Source organism: Pseudophryne corroboree, chromosome 2 (assembly GCF_028390025.1).
Source record: "Pseudophryne corroboree isolate aPseCor3 chromosome 2, aPseCor3.hap2, whole genome shotgun sequence".
NCBI classification, from domain to species: domain Eukaryota; kingdom Metazoa; phylum Chordata; class Amphibia; order Anura; family Myobatrachidae; genus Pseudophryne; species Pseudophryne corroboree.
Genome location: NC_086445.1, coordinates 812151647 through 812166968, shown reverse-complemented (window position 1 = coordinate 812166968; position 15322 = coordinate 812151647). Strand labels below are relative to the sequence as shown.

Below are 15322 nucleotides of genomic sequence, written 5' to 3'. Positions count from 1 at the left end.
GCACCCCACCACTACTGCTCCCAGCCTGCCTCCTGCAATCCACCACCACTGCTCCCAGCCTGCCCCCTGCACTCTGCCATTACTGCTCCCAGCCTGCCTCATGCTCTCTGCCACTACTGTTCCTAGCCTGCCACAGCCTGACACCAGCTTCCCACCAATACTACTCCCAGCGTGCCCCCTGATATCTACCACTACTTCCAGTCTGCCCCTGCACTACTACTACTCCCATTCTCCCCCCCCCCCCTGCTTCTACCTACTGCTCTGCACTTATACTACTCCCACCCTGCTTCCCACTATTACTACCACCCGCCCGTAGACACTGAATGTGGGTGTCTCAGACCTCGCATATTCAGATGCACAGATGTACATCTGGAAAGTATATTACCTTGAAGCTGCAGACATAACTGCAGAAAAAGACATAAGGAGGACTGCAACTACATCCAACTCTAAATCAGGCACTGTAAGGAGGGATCCCGCCCCTAACAGACCACACCCCTCAACAGACCCCGCCCCCATTAGGGCTGCTTTCTTAAGTTTCCCGGGCTGGTTTACCATCCCAATCCGCCCCTGCAACCATCCCTCCAATTTTGCAGGCAGGCATGATTTGCTGAGGATGTAAGCACCATGACACAAACCAGGATAACCATTTACAACACTCATGAGTTTAAGCTTTATTACATAATCCGACAAAAGTGTCAGATATTGTGCTATGCTGTTATCTATTGCACATTCATGGACTAGGTATGATGCCCATTGGTATAAATTAAACATGTGCAGTATTAAACTCATTAAGCTGCCGATGTTGCTCTGATTAATGCTCTGGGTTCCAGGGGTGGAACTCCAATGACAATGGAGTCAATTCCCGCCGTTCCCCAGCCCTGTTGGGGGCACTTCCTACATTGTCCCCTGTTCTGTGCCCTCCCTGCTCCCCAACTCCGTATCCTCCTGTTCCCACGTTCTGTGTCCTCCGACCCCTGCTGATCATTCCATATCCTTCTGCTCCCCTGTTTTGTGATCTCTACTGCTGCCTCTGGCTCCCCTGCTCCATGATCTCCACTGCTGCTTCTGGCTCCCCTGCTCTGTGTGATCTCCCCTGCTGCCCTCCAGCTCCCCTGCTCTCTGTGATCTCTTCTACTGCCCTCCGGCTCCCCTGCTCCATGATATCCCCTGCTGCCTCCGGCTCCCCCGCTCCTCCGTGATCTCCCCTGCTGCCTCCTGCTCCCCCACTCCCTGATCTCCCCTGCTGCCTCCGGCTCCCCGGCTCCATGATCTCTACTGCTGCCTGCGGCTCCCCTGCTCCGTGATCTCCACTGCTGCTTCTGGCTCCCCTGCTCCGTGTGATCTCCACTGCTGCCCTCCGGGTCCCCTGCTCCGTTTGATCTCCCCTGCTGCTTCTGGCTCCCCTGCTCCGTGTGATCTCCACTGCTGCCCTCCGGCTCCCCTGCTCCATGATATCCCCTGCTGCTTCTGGCTCCCCTGCTCTCTGTAATCTCCTCTGCTGCCCTCTGGCTCCCCTGCTCCATGATATCCCCTGCTGCCTCTGGCTCCCCCGCTCCTCCGTGATCTCCCCTGCTGCCTGCGGCTCCCCTGCTCTGTGATCTCCACTGCTGCCTCCTGCTCCCCCACTCCGTGATCTCCCCTGCTGCCTCCGGCTCCCCCGCTCCGTGATCTCCCCTGCTGCTTCTGGCTCCCCTGCTCCGTGTGATCTCCACTGCTGCCCTCCGGCTCCCCTGCTCTCTGTAATCTCCTCTGCTGCCCTCTGGCTCCCCTGCTCCATGATATCCCCTGCTGCCTCTGGCTCCCCCGCTCCTCCGTGATCTCCCCTGCTCTGTGATCTCCACTGCTGCCTCCTGCTCCCCCACTCCGTGATCTCCCCTGCTGCCTCCGGCTCCCCCGCTCCGTGATCTCCCCTGCTGCTTCTGGCTCCCCTGCTCCGTGTGATCTCCACTGCTGCCCTCCGGCTCCCCTGCTCTCTGTAATCTCCTCTGCTGCCCTTCGGCTTTCCTGCTCCATGATATCCCCTGCTGCCTCTGGCTCCCCTGCTCTGTGTGATCTCCCCTGCTGCCCTCCAGCTCCCCTGCTCTGGGTGATCTCCCCTGCTGCCCTCCAGCTCCCCTGCTCTCTGTGATCTCTTCTACTGCCCTCCGGCTCCCCTGCTCCATGATATCCCCTGCTGCCTCCGGCTCCCCCGCTCCTCCGTGATCTCCCCTGCTGCCTCCTGCTCCCCCACTCCCTGATCTCCCCTGCTGCCTCCGGCTCCCCGGCTCCATGATCTCTACTGCTGCCTGCGGCTCCCCTGCTCCGTGATCTCCACTGCTGCTTCTGGCTCCCCTGCTCCGTGTGATCTCCACTGCTACCCTCCGGGTCCCCTGCTCCCGTTTGATCTCCCCTGCCGCTTCTGGCTCCCCTGCTCCGTGTGATCTCCACTGCTGCCCTCCGGCTCCCCTGCTCCATGATATCCCCTGCTGCTTCTGGCTCCCCTGCTCTCTGTAATCTCCTCTGCTGCCCTCTGGCTCCCCTGCTCCATGATATCCCCTGCTGCCTCTGGCTCCCCCGCTCCTCCGTGATCTCCCCTGCTCTGTGATCTCCACTGCTGCCTCCTGCTCCCCCACTCCGTGATCTCCCCTGCTGCCTCCGGCTCCCCCGCTCCGTGATCTCCCCTGCTGCTTCTGGCTCCCCTGCTCCGTGTGATCTCCACTGCTGCCCTCCGGCTCCCCTGCTCTCTGTAATCTCCTCTGCTGCCCTCTGGCTCCCCTGCTCCATGATATCCCCTGCTGCCTCTGGCTCCCCCGCTCCTCCGTGATCTCCCCTGCTCTGTGATCTCCACTGCTGCCTCCTGCTCCCCCACTCCGTGATCTCCCCTGCTGCCTCCGGCTCCCCCGCTCCGTGATCTCCCCTGCTGCTTCTGGCTCCCCTGCTCCGTGTGATCTCCACTGCTGCCCTCCGGCTCCCCTGCTCTCTGTAATCATCTCTGCTGCCCTTCGGCTTTCCTGCTCCATGATATCCCCTGCTGCCTCTGGCTCCCCTGCTCTGTGTGATCTCCCCTGCTGCCCTCCAGCTCCCCTGCTCTGGGTGATCTCCCCTGCTGCCCTCCAGCTCCCCTGCTCTCTGTGATCTCTTCTACTGCCCTCCGGCTCCCCTGCTCCATGATATCCCCTGCTGCCTCCGGCTCCCCCGCTCCTCCGTGATCTCCCCTGCTGCCTCCTGCTCCCCCACTCCCTGATCTCCCCTGCTGCCTCCGGCTCCCCGGCTCCATGATCTCTAGTGCTGCCTGCGGCTCCCCTGCTCCGTGATCTCCACTGCTGCTTCTGGCTCCCCTGCTCCGTGTGATCTCCACTGCTGCCCTCCGGGTCCCCTGCTCCCGTTTGATCTCCCTGCCGCTTCTGGCTCCCCTGCTCCGTGTGATCTCCACTGCTGCCCTCCGGCTCCCCTGCTCCATGATATCCCCTGCTGCTTCTGGCTCCCCTGCTCTCTGTAATCTCCTCTGCTGCCCTCCGGCTCCCCTGCTCCATGATATCCCCTGCTGCCTCTGGCTCCCCCGCTCCTCCGTGATCTCCCCTGCTGCCTGCGGCTCCCCTGCTCTGTGATCTCCACTGCTGCCTCCTGCTCCCCCACTCCGTGATCTCCCCTGCTGCCTCCGGCTCCCCCGCTCCGTGATCTCCCCTGCTGCTTCTGGCTCCCCTGCTCCGTGTGATCTCCACTGCTGCCCTCCGGCACCCCTGCTCTCTGTAATCTCCTCTGCTGCCCTCCGGCTCCCCTGCTCCATGATATCCCCTGCTGCCTCCGGCTCCCCCGCTCCTCCGTGGTCTCCCCTGCTGCCTCCTGCTCCCCCACTCCCTGATCTCCCCTGCTGCCTCCGGCTCCCCCGCTCCATGATCTCTACTGCTGCCTGTGGCTCCCCTGCTCCATGTGATCTCCACTGCAGCCCTCCGGCTCCCCTGCTCCGTGTGATCTCCCCTGCTGCTTCTGGCTCCCCTGCTCCGTGTGATCTCCACTGCTGCCCTCCGGCTCCCCTGCTCTCTGTAATCTCCTCTGCTGCCCTTCGGCTTTCCTGCTCCATGATTTCCCCTGCTGCCTCTGGCTCCCCCGCTCCTCCATGATCTCCCTTGCTGCCTGCGGCTCCCCTGCTCTGTGATCTCCACTGCTGCCTCCTGCTCCCACACTCCGCGTGATCTCCCCTGCTGCCTCCGGCTCCCCCACTCCGTGATCTTCCCCTGCTGCCTCTGGCTCCTCCATGATCTCTACTGCTGCCTGCTGTTCCCCTGCTCCGTGATCTCCACTGCTGCTTCCAGCTCCCCCACTCCGTGTTCTTCCCCCTACTGCCTGCGGCTCCTCCGCGCCGTGTCCTCCCCTGCGGCCACCAGCTCCCCTGCTCCGTAATCTCCCTTGCTGCCTCTGGCTCTCCTGCTCCGTGTCATTTCATGTTGCCCATTCTGTGTCCTTTCTGCAGCAGAAGTGGAGCGCCAATCATCACCATCAGTTCAGTCTCCCCTGTGACCTAATGCAATGAAAGGAGACGTCGTACTACCTGATAGGGGGACCAGAACAGTGCAGGAGTGCAGAGAGGAAGGTATTGTGGCTTTCCCTGTGAATGGGAGTCAGCATCTATTACTGTAAGTTTAAGCCCTATGGGAGATGGGGTGGAGGCAGGAGCTGGGGAAGGAAGAGGCATTGCATATTTCTCATCACTTTTGATTGAGTGATTTCACTCTGTCATGTGTAATTCCCACAAATCCAGTGCCGGAACTTAAACTACATGTGGGTATTAAATAAACCTGGTTCAGTTAAGATCAGAGAGGCAGACCTGCTTTACCCCTCAGACACAATGACAATACACAAATCAGGATCCAACTCCATTTTATTATTATATGTTAAAGGTGACAGTGACAGAATATGTAACAATTATGTTGAGAACTCTTCGTTTACATACACAACAGGAAAGAAAACTTGTGTATAAGCTGGCGTTGTCTTTATCTTAGCACAGTCTCGTATAACCAGAAATATCAATAGGCAATGTGAGTTACGGGAACAAGTAAGCAAGCTGGCGTTGTCTTTATTATAGCACAGTCTCGTATAACCAGCAATAACAATAGGCAGGTAAGTTGCGGGAACAGGTAAGCAAGCTGGTGTTGTCCTTATAATATTACAGTTTTGTACCACCAGCAATAACAATTAGGCAGGTGAGTTGCGGGAACAGGTAGGCAAGCTGGCGTTGTCTTTAAATAGCACAGTTATATAAGCTTAACAGGCACTACTGGGCGGAGCTTGCATAAAACAGTTAATAATGAGCCCGCCTTTGTAGTAAAAAGCACATAGGTATGAAAGCTTTAACAGACACTGCTGTGTTAGAGATGAGCGGGTTCGGTTCCTCTGAATCCGAACCCGCCCGAACTTCAGGTTTTTTACACGGGTCCGAGCAGGCTCGGATCTTCCCGCCTTGCTCGGCTAACCCGAGCGCGCCCGAACGTCATCATCACGCTGTCGGATTCTCGCGAGGCTCGGATTCTATCGCGAGACTCGGATTCTATATAAGGAGCCGTGCGTCGCCGCCATTTTCACACGTGCATTGAGAGTCAGAGGGGTATATGCAATAGCGGGCGAATTTCAGAAAAAGTCGAATTCCGGAACGTTTTCGCCTCAAAAAATCAATTCGCCTATGCAGTGCAGTACTTTATCGCAAAAAAACGGACCTTCAAAATTCGACTTTTGTCAATTCGACTTTTTCCGCATTCGACTTTTCTGCAATGGTACAGATGCTGCAATTCGCCTCAAGCATATTCAATTCAAGTTTGGAAATTCGCCTGCAGTACTTTTCGACCGCAAATTCGCCTATTTTAGTCCGCCTCAGTTGACTGGCGGGTTCTCAAAAAAAAATTTTAGAACATCATTTTTTGGGATATTTGAGGATTGCTAGTAGCATATCTATTTATATTTGAAAGGATTATCTACTTGGTTTGTCTTTTTTTGACTCACAAGTATTATTTAATTGATTTTTTAAAGGAATATTTTTTTCTTCAATCTCCTGAGGGAAATTTACCCATGATTCCACAGTTTTACCCAGGATACACTTCTGCAAAGCCCCTCCTATCTCCTCACTCCTGGGTTTGAGACTACAGGGAGAAGGAGCCATTACAGTCAGCTCTCTTGTGGAATCGTTTTTTTAGGAAAATCCCTGCGTTTTAAAACACATTCCTATTTTTGTACTGACTACAATGATGGAGCCTTTTTCTGACCAGATTGTGTTGTTCATGCTGGCTGCAAGCTTGATGGAGGAAGAAAGTGCAGATGAACATCAGGATCCAGGTCAGCAAATGTCTGCATTGGGTGAGCCAGTATTGCGGGTTTCATTTCCACGTCCACGCCAGTATCGCACTAGGCGTGAACTGGAGGATCTCAGCGAGTTCGAGGTGATACAAAATTATCGCTTATCGACTCGCGACATATATTCGCTGTACGCTCTGTTGGAGGCCGACTTGGAACCTCGGGCACGGTCAAATCGTGCAATCAGCGGTTTTCAGAAACTGCTGGGGACGTTACATTTTTTGGCGTCAGGCACATTCCAGCCTACACTGTCTCAAACATGCGGTTTTTCTCAGTCGACTCTGTCGCGCTGTATAACCCAAGTCATTAGGGCTTTCCGCAAATTGACGATCCAGTACATCACATTTCCAGAGACGGACAGCGAATGTCGTGAGATCAAATTAGGCTTTTACAACAAATACAAATTTCCCAATGTGCTGGGCGCGATTGACTGTACCCACGTGCAGATCAGACCGCCACGTAATTCAGAGGAATGTTTTCGGAACCGAAAACAGTTCCATTCCCTGAACGTGCAGGCGGTCTGTGATGTAAATATGAGATTTTTGAATATTTTTGTGGGATTTCCTGGATCATCTCACGACTCCTTCATCCTAAGCCAGTCATCGCTGTTTGACAAGTTCGAAACAGGAAACATGCCTGGTGGCTGGCTGTTAGGTATGTATTTTCATTTTTTTATTATTTTATTATATTTTTTTTTATTATTTTTTACAAGTACCTAACATTTTTTTTATATTTTCTATAGGCGATGCGGGTTATCCAAACAAACCGTGGCTGTTGACCCCATTGTCTAATCCTGTTGGTAGAGCAGAAAAACGTTACCAAGAGAAACACATTGCATCGAGGGGAATAATTGAGCGTGCCTTCGGTGTACTTAAAAGCCGGTTTCGATGTTTAGACACTTCCGGCGGTGCTCTTTTGTACTCACCGTCGAAGGTTTGCGGCATGGTAAATGCATGTTGTATTTTACACAACATATGTGTCGCAAACCGTTTGCCGGTGACTCTTCGTCGTAGTGCTTTCCTACGCGGGAACCGGTCTTCTGCTCTACCGGTGGGTATGGACGAAGGAGAGGATTCCCGGCGGACAGTGATACAAAAATTTTTTGCAGTTACCTGTGAGTATACTGACAACATTTGTATTATCGTGTAAACTGACATTGGATTTTTTTAAAAAAAACCTCTTCATTTATCTATTACAGAGTTTTACATCCTGTTGATGTGTATCCCCAGGCCGTGTTTATACAGTTTGTTCCCCCCTGTTTTATCCTGTTTGGTTACCGCAAATATTTGACCCTTTTATCCAACTCTACCATGGGCGACCTAATGGTGATGTGGACCTGACCCTCCGCCATGTAGCAGACAACCCCCTCAGGTGAGATGCAATTGACCAACAAAACTCCCTTGTCCAAAATCACCCTGGCATGTCCAAAGTGCAGCCCTCCGGCATTTGCAAGACTGCACATCCAAACATTCCCTGAAACAGCAATGCTGGAGCGGGGAATGTTTGGATGTGTAGTGATGCAAGTGCAGGAGGGTTGCATTTGGACCCACTGTTCCCCGCTTGTGTTGTGTGGACTGTTGTATGTACCTCTTTTTTCAGCCCCAGGGTGACACTATTACCCACATCTGGTAGCTCATACTGTTCTCTTCCACAGGTCCTGCGGTGTATCTTCCCAAGTGGCGTGGATGTGAGGAGACACGACATTTCACCTGATGTTCCATGGGTGACCCTACTGGTGATGTGGACCTGACCCTCCGCCATGTAGCAGACAACCCCCTCAGGTGAGATGCAATTGACCAACAAAACTCCCTTGTCCAAAATCACCCTGGCATGTCCAAAGTGCAGCCCTCCGGCATTTGCAAGACTGCACATCCAAACATTCCCTGAAACAGCAATGCTGGAGCGGGGAATGTTTGGATGTGTAGTGATGCAAGTGCAGGAGGGTTGCATTTGGACCCACTGTTCCCCGCTTGTGTTGTGTGGACTGTTGTATGTACCTCTTTTTTCAGCCCCAGGGTGACACTATTACCCACATCTGGTAGCTCATACTGTTCTCTTCCACAGGTCTTCCGGTGTATCCTTCCTAAGTGGCGTGGATGTGAAGAGACAGTTCCCCTGATGTTCCCTGGGCAATCTACTTACGTACAATTCAACTGCATTACAAATTTTAATAAAAACCACAGGAAACTTCTATTTTTAAAAGTTTATTGAAGAAAAATTTTTTTTAATAAAGTTTGAAAGTTAATTAAAACAAAAAAGTAGTTTGTTCTTCTTTACATTCTTTTCTTGTGTATATAGATATCTGTGGGGAAAAGAAAAAAAAAGTATATTAAAGTAAAGACACACTAAATTCATGTTCATTTTTTTTCAATGAAAATTTGTGGAACAACACAGCCCAGCATGACCCATTGCTGGGCGGTGTTGTTCTACAAAGGCATGCGGTTCAAAGTGAAAGAGTGGCGTCAGTGGTCAGCACTTTGACACGCTAACATTTGTGGAACAACACAGCCCAGCATGACCCATTGCTGGGCGGTGTTGTTCTACAAAGGCATGCGGTTCAAAGTGAAAGAGTGGCGTCAGTGGTCAGCACTTTGACACGCTAACATTTGTGGAACAACACAGCCCAGCATGACCCATTGCTGGGCGGTGTTGTTCTACAAAGGCATGCGGTTCAAAGTGAAAGAGTGGCGTCAGTGGTCAGCACTTTGACACGCTAACATTTGTGGAACAACACAGCCCAGCATGACCCATTGCTGGGCGGTGTTGTTCTACAAAGGCATGCGGTTCAAAGTGAAAGAGTGGCGTCAGTGGTCAGCACTTTGACACGCTAACATTTGTGGAACAACACAGCCCAGCATGACCCATTGCTGGGCGGTGTTGTTCTACAAAGGCATGCGGTTCAAAGTGAAAGAGTGGCGTCAGTGGTCAGCACTTTGACACGCTAACATTTGTGGAACAACACAGCCCAGCATGACCCATTGCTGGGCGGTGTTGTTCTACAAAGGCATGCGGTTCAAAGTGAAAGAGTGGCGTCAGTGGTCAGCACTTTGACACGCTAACATTTGTGGAACAACACAGCCCAGCATGACCCATTGCTGGGCGGTGTTGTTCTACAAAGGCATGCGGTTCAAAGTGAAAGAGTGGCGTCAGTGGTCAGCACTTTGACACGCTAACATTTGTGGAACAACACAGCCCAGCATGACCCATTGCTGTGCGGTGTTGTTCTACAAAGGCATGCGGTTCAAAGTGAAAGAGTGGCGTCAGTGGTCAGCACTTTGACACGCTAACATTTGTGGAACAACACAGCCCAGCATGACCCATTGCTGGGCGGTGTTGTTCTACAAAGGCATGCGGTTCAAAGTGAAAGAGTGGCGTCAGTGGTCAGCACTTTGACACGCTAACATTTGTGGAACAACACAGCCCAGCATGACCCATTGCTGGGCGGTGTTGTTCTACAAAGGCATGCGGTTCAAAGTGAAAGAGTGGCGTCAGTGGTCAGCACTTTGACACGCTAACATTTGTGGAACAACACAGCCCAGCATGACCCATTGCTGGGCGGTGTTGTTCTACAAAGGCATGCGGTTCAAAGTGAAAGAGTGGCGTCAGTGGTCAGCACTTTGACACGCTAACATTTGTGGAACAACACAGCCCAGCATGACCCATTGCTGGGCGGTGTTGTTCTACAAAGGCATGCGGTTCAAAGTGAAAGAGTGGCGTCAGTGGTCAGCACTTTGACACGCTAACATTTGTGGAACAACACAGCCCAGCATGACCCATTGCTGGGCGGTGTTGTTCTACAAAGGCATGCGGTTCAAAGTTTCTTGAATTAAACATGGTTCTACTCACCTTGGTACGCTCAACACAAACTTATGCCGTCCACTTCATTTTTCCTCATCAATCCTATGAATAAGTAAAAAACACAGACTAGTGAATAGTAAATTCACACAATGAAAGTCTACTGTACATCATTACAAAAAGGATTTTTGGAAGAAAAAGGGGGTATCAGAATAGCTCTTTGGCCCATCATACATGTAGCCGCAAGGAGCTTTCATCCGTTACCACACGCGCCCGCATACATGCCCGCGCATGTATGCCTACACAAAGCTCCTTGGTAGTACCCGGTCACGGGTGGGGAAGGCCAACAAAGAAAAAACAATAGTAAGAAAAACAACAAACTAATGGGAGGGGAAGACAGGGATACATGAAAAACATTTTAAAGAAAATAAAATAATACGACCGGGTTTATGGTGGAAGTCTGTCCGGATCCTCTTCTTCCCCCTGATAGGGCGTGGATGTCCTGGGAGGCTGGGGAGTATGTTGACTGGCCCTCGGTGCCCATGCTGCTGAAGATTGTGCGGCCGGTGGTGGAGGCATCTGGGGGGTGGGGTACATCCCTGTATATCCCTGGTACATCTGTGACTGACTGTACTGGGATGGGACTCGAGGAAGGGTACGATGCGTCCTTGTGGCTTGCGACGGCGGATATGGTGGATCACCAGCGTGTTGATGAGCTGGTACTGGGAGCTTTTCATAGATCATCTGCAGTGTGGTTGCCATGACCTGTTGGCTGGAAGCGGAGTGTCGATGACTATCCGACATGTTCTTATTACTTTCTGCCAAACATGTGGTGTTTTCCACAAGCTTGACCAAGGAATCGGACATAATGTTAAGTACGTTCCTATTCTCCCTATGATCTTCAAGTATGATCTGTAGTATTGTGGCCGTGCTGTCGGAAAGAGTCTTCTGCAGTTCATGTAGACTGTTGGACATTTTCTCCATTATCCTCTCAATGTTGTCCAGTCTGCTTCCCACAACATTTGTGTATGTATCCTGGCGTGTCCCAATCTCTGATGCCAGGGTGTGAACCCTCTGAACATTTGAGGGATTCTGCCCTTCCTGGATGTCTGCCACCACTTGCATTTGGGCAGCTGAAAAGAAAATTAGACAATATTATACACATTCATCATACATTTTTTTGAAGGCTCACTATTCAATTTACTCACGCAGGGATGTAGTAACTGGAGCCTCCTGCACTTCCACCTCGTCATCCTCTGACGACTCCTGTAGGAGATCCGGCCTGAAGTACGAACCAATCCCCGAAGCTAGTCCGCTGCTGGTTCGTGGCACCACTGTTTGCAAAATAATTTTTTTGGAAAAGTTAATAAACTTTACACAACTGCTGCCCCCCCCCCCACAAAAAAAACAAAAAAAACAAACCTTCTCCATCCTGTGATGCCGCTGCTCCAGGAGCTCCACTTGTCCTCGTTTCGGAAGACTTTTCAAGGGTCTGGCTGGATACATCTGCACGGCTGTCCTCAAACCCAAGAAAAGTTTCGTCAGTTAACCCTGTAGACTCAAACAGATCGGGTGATGGGTCCACAAGGGTTGTGTCTTGAGGCTCTTCAGTCACAGTCCCAGAGCTCCTGGAGAGAAGACGATCTGGTGATGGCCTGCGCGCAGGAGCTGTAGTTTGGCGCCCATCTTGTGGTGTGGTCGCCGACGGTGTCTGGCGCACAGGTGATAGTCTGTGCGCTGACGTCGTCTGGTGCACAGGTGACCAACTGCGCGATGACGAACTGTGGCGCACAGGTGACGATCTGTGTGCTCGCGATGCTTGCGGCGCAGTTGATGGTCCGCGCGCTGCTGCCGATGCCTGCTGCACAGGTGACGGTCCGTGCGCTGGCGATGTCCTGTGCGCAGGTGATGTCCTCTGGGCAGGTCTGTCTGAAAAAAAAAAAAGCACATTAGCACATACAAAAATTTTAAAGGGAACTACAGCTCATGTGAAAGTATTCTTACCATCAGACCTCCTTTTGGACGGCTGGTCTCCCGCCTTCCTCCGTCTTCTGGGCGGTTCTTCCTCCTCGGGAAAGCCAGCAGGACGGCTGGAGTCCACACCTCCGCGAACTCCTTCGACCATGGCAGGGTTCATGCGCCTTCTAATAATGTCCTCCCAGGGTAGCCACTTCAGATTGAGAGCCGGGCCACCTCCCGTAGCTGTCTCATGTCGGCGCTGAATCCCCATCTTCTTCTTGGTCTGTCTGCGGCAATCACTGTACCGCTTCAAGCAATTTCTGGTGCTCCGGCGGTTTCCAGAAATTGCAGTTACTTGACTGGCGATGGATTCCCAGATGTTCCGCTTTACCTTAAATGCTGTTTTCTGTGCCCTTGGTCCATACAAAACGTCGTAGGACCTGTCGACGCAATCCACTAGGACACAGTTTTCCGCCTCAGTGTATCTGGGTCCACGCGGCTTTTTCTGTCCTGCATCTTCACCAGAGGCTTCCTCCTCCGACTGCTCCTCTGGCTGGCTTCTTGCCTTTAGGGATTAAAAAAAAAAAAAATTATTTTTAAATAAGATCGGTATGTACCTGTGAGTGTCAGTATCCCTGGCATTGCACACCTATTACAGTAGGTGTGCATGGCATTGCACAAACTACAGTGGGTAAAGTTTGATGCTATTTGTGTCTGCAGGTGTGGTTAAGTACCTTTTTACTAGGCTTTTTCTTGGACTTCTCATGGGCCCTTGACGACCGCGGCTGGTCACTAGATGCCTGGTCGGTCGCATCCGCCTCCTGGGTTGGCTCCCACTCCTCATTGCTATGCAGGGATAGATCCGAGGGGGTGGGGGAAGGGGCGGATCGGGTCTGATTGTCCCTTGACATCTCTGTTATAAAAAAAAAAAATGGCTGCCCCTCACAAAATGGCTGCCCCTCACAAAATGTTGACCAGGCTGTCGACTCAACTTGCTCCAAATCACCCCAAAATGGCCAGAAAGCATCCCAGCACACTCAGGAGGCACCCCACAGCAAAATTAGGCGGGAAAACACATGTTTGAAAAACAATCAGCAGCACATGTCAACCTGGCTGTCGACTCAACTTGCTCCAAATCACCCCAAAATGGCCAGAAAGCATCCCAGCACACTCAGGAGGCACCACACAGCAAAATTAGGCTGGAAAACACATGTTTGAAAAACAATCAGCAGCACATGTCAACCTGGCTGTCGACTCAACTTGCTCCAAATCACCCCAAAATGGCCAGAAAGCATCCCAGCACACTCAGGAGGCACCCCACAGCAAAATTAGGCTGGAAAACACATGTTTGAAAAACAATCAGCAGCACATGTCAACCTGGCTGTCGACTCAACTTGCTCCAAATCACCCCAAAATGGCCAGAAAGCATCCCAGCACACTCAGGAGGCACCCCACAGCAAAATTAGGCTGGAAAACACATGTTTGAAAAACAATCAGCAGCACATGTCAACCTGGCTGTCGACTCAACTTGCTCCAAATCACCCCAAAATGGCCAGAAAGCATCCCAACACACTCAGGAGGCACCCCACAGCAAAATTAGGCAGGAAAACACATGTTTGAAAAACAATCAGCAGCACATGTCAACCAGGCTGTCGACTAAACTTGCTCCAAACCACCCCAAAATGGCCAGAAAGCATCCCAGCACCCTCAGGAGGTACACCAATGCTAATAGAAGACCCAAAAAAGTAATTTAAAGAATAAAAAAAAAACGTGAAAAACTACCCCAAAACACAAGTCTCCCCCAAAAAAATGCAGCAACACAAGCAAGGGGCTATACACATACCTGCACACATGCACATGCACAAACACCCCATGTACACCTCATGGCAACCCCCACTACACAAACACATACATGCAACACCAGACACACATGTGGTACTTACCTACAAATGTAGTAAAAGCTCCTAAAATGGCTCTGCTCCGGGGTAACAGGAATCCTCCTGACTGTCCTGGAATAAAGCCTGCTGGGGTGTCCAAACGATATCCACAGCAAACAACCAAATTGCTAGCTCTGCTCCTCCTCACACCTCTCTGCAGGTTCACAAAATGGCTGCAGAGCACATGCAGCAAACAAGCCCTAATAAAGGGCTGCTTTAGGCGGGAAGGCGAATTCAGTACGCCCACTACTCGCCGATTGGCCGTAATCCGCCTGCGGGAGGGGCGAATCAGTTTTTCATTGAATATTGAGAATTCAGGGTCCCGGCGACAGGGCTGCGGCTGGCGATAGCGGGCGAATTATACAGAGGCGGATCTAATGACGCGATTCGCCCGCTATTGCATATACCCCATAGGGAGAGGACGTGGCTGGCGTCCTCTCCATTTAGAGAAGAGAGAGACACAGTATTTTGGGGAGAATTATTAGGAGGAGTACTACTATACTGTATACTACTATACTACTTGCTGAAGTGATATTTATAGATTAGATAATAGATAGTGTGACTGTAAGTGTATTATCTGACTTGTGGGGGAGACACTGACAGTGGGGAGCAGTTAGAGTCTGAGAGCAGGACTCAGGAGTACATATAACATACAGTGCACACTTTTGCTGCCAGAGTCAGTGCCACACTGCCATTGTTGTGACCACACTGACCACCAGTATAATAATATATTTTGTGATTGTCTGCTTAGGCCTCGGAGTACTAGTTGCAAGTTGCAACGTGACCTGAAGTGACCACCAGTTTAATAATCAATCACCACCAGTTTAATATATATATATATATGTATATATAATTGTATATAATATATATATATATATATATATATATATAATATTGTATACCACCTACCCGTGGTTTTTTTTTTTTTCTTCATTCTTCTTTATACATACTACTATAGTAGCTTACTGTAGCAGTCTGCGGTGCTGTGCTGACCTGACAGTGTCCAGCAGGTCCGTCATCAGTCATTACATAATAAATATATATAGTACCTGTCCGGCTGCAGTACTTGTGATATTATATTGATTTCATCTCATTATCAATAATTTATCATCCAGTCTAGACTCTATATTAGCAGCAGACACAGTACGTTAGTCCACGGCTGTAGCTACCTCTGTGTCGGCACTCGGCAGTCCATCCATAATTGTATACCACCTACCCGTGTTTTTTTTTTTTTTTCTTCTTTGTACATACTACTATAGAGTATAGTAGCTTACTGTAGCAGTCTGCGGTGCTGCTGAGCTGACAGTGTC

At 51.1% G+C, this 15322-nt stretch overlaps 2 protein-coding genes and 1 long non-coding RNA gene across 3 annotated transcripts; 1 reads left to right on the top strand and 2 right to left on the bottom strand.

The window, feature by feature from the left end:
- Positions 1 to 788: 788 nt before the first annotated feature.
- On the bottom strand, positions 789 to 3512 carry LOC135018201 (fibril-forming collagen alpha chain-like). The gene has a single exon (XM_063953002.1). The coding sequence runs from the start codon at positions 3510 to 3512 to the stop codon at positions 789 to 791; it is 2724 nt and encodes a 907-aa protein (XP_063809072.1).
- A 2496-nt stretch (positions 3513 to 6008) lies between these two features.
- LOC135051278 (putative nuclease HARBI1) lies at positions 6009 to 7712 on the top strand. Its single transcript, XM_063957349.1, has 3 exons — positions 6009 to 6975; positions 7064 to 7435; positions 7520 to 7712. Coding segments are annotated over exons 1-3 (1137 nt in total). The 5' UTR covers positions 6009 to 6212; the 3' UTR covers positions 7522 to 7712.
- A 4545-nt stretch (positions 7713 to 12257) lies between these two features.
- LOC135051277 (uncharacterized) lies at positions 12258 to 14370 on the bottom strand. Its single transcript, XR_010242155.1, has 3 exons — positions 14019 to 14370; positions 12810 to 12988; positions 12258 to 12640 (listed from the first exon to the last, which is right to left on the bottom strand). It is a non-coding gene; the product is annotated as an uncharacterized LOC135051277 (long non-coding RNA).
- Between the last annotated feature and the right edge of the window lie 952 nt (positions 14371 to 15322).

Bases quoted from the DNA above. Each gene is read 5' to 3' on its own strand.
- LOC135018201 (XM_063953002.1), bottom strand. From the start codon at position 3,512: ATGGAGCAGGGGAGCCGGAGGGCAGCAGAGGAGATTACAGAGAGCAGG.
- LOC135051278 (XM_063957349.1), top strand. From the start codon at position 6,213: ATGATGGAGCCTTTTTCTGACCAGATTGTGTTGTTCATGCTGGCTGCA. The intron at 6,976-7,063 runs GTATGTATTTTC...TATTTTCTATAG, and splicing joins GCCTGGTGGCTGGCTGTTAG to GCGATGCGGGTTATCCAAAC.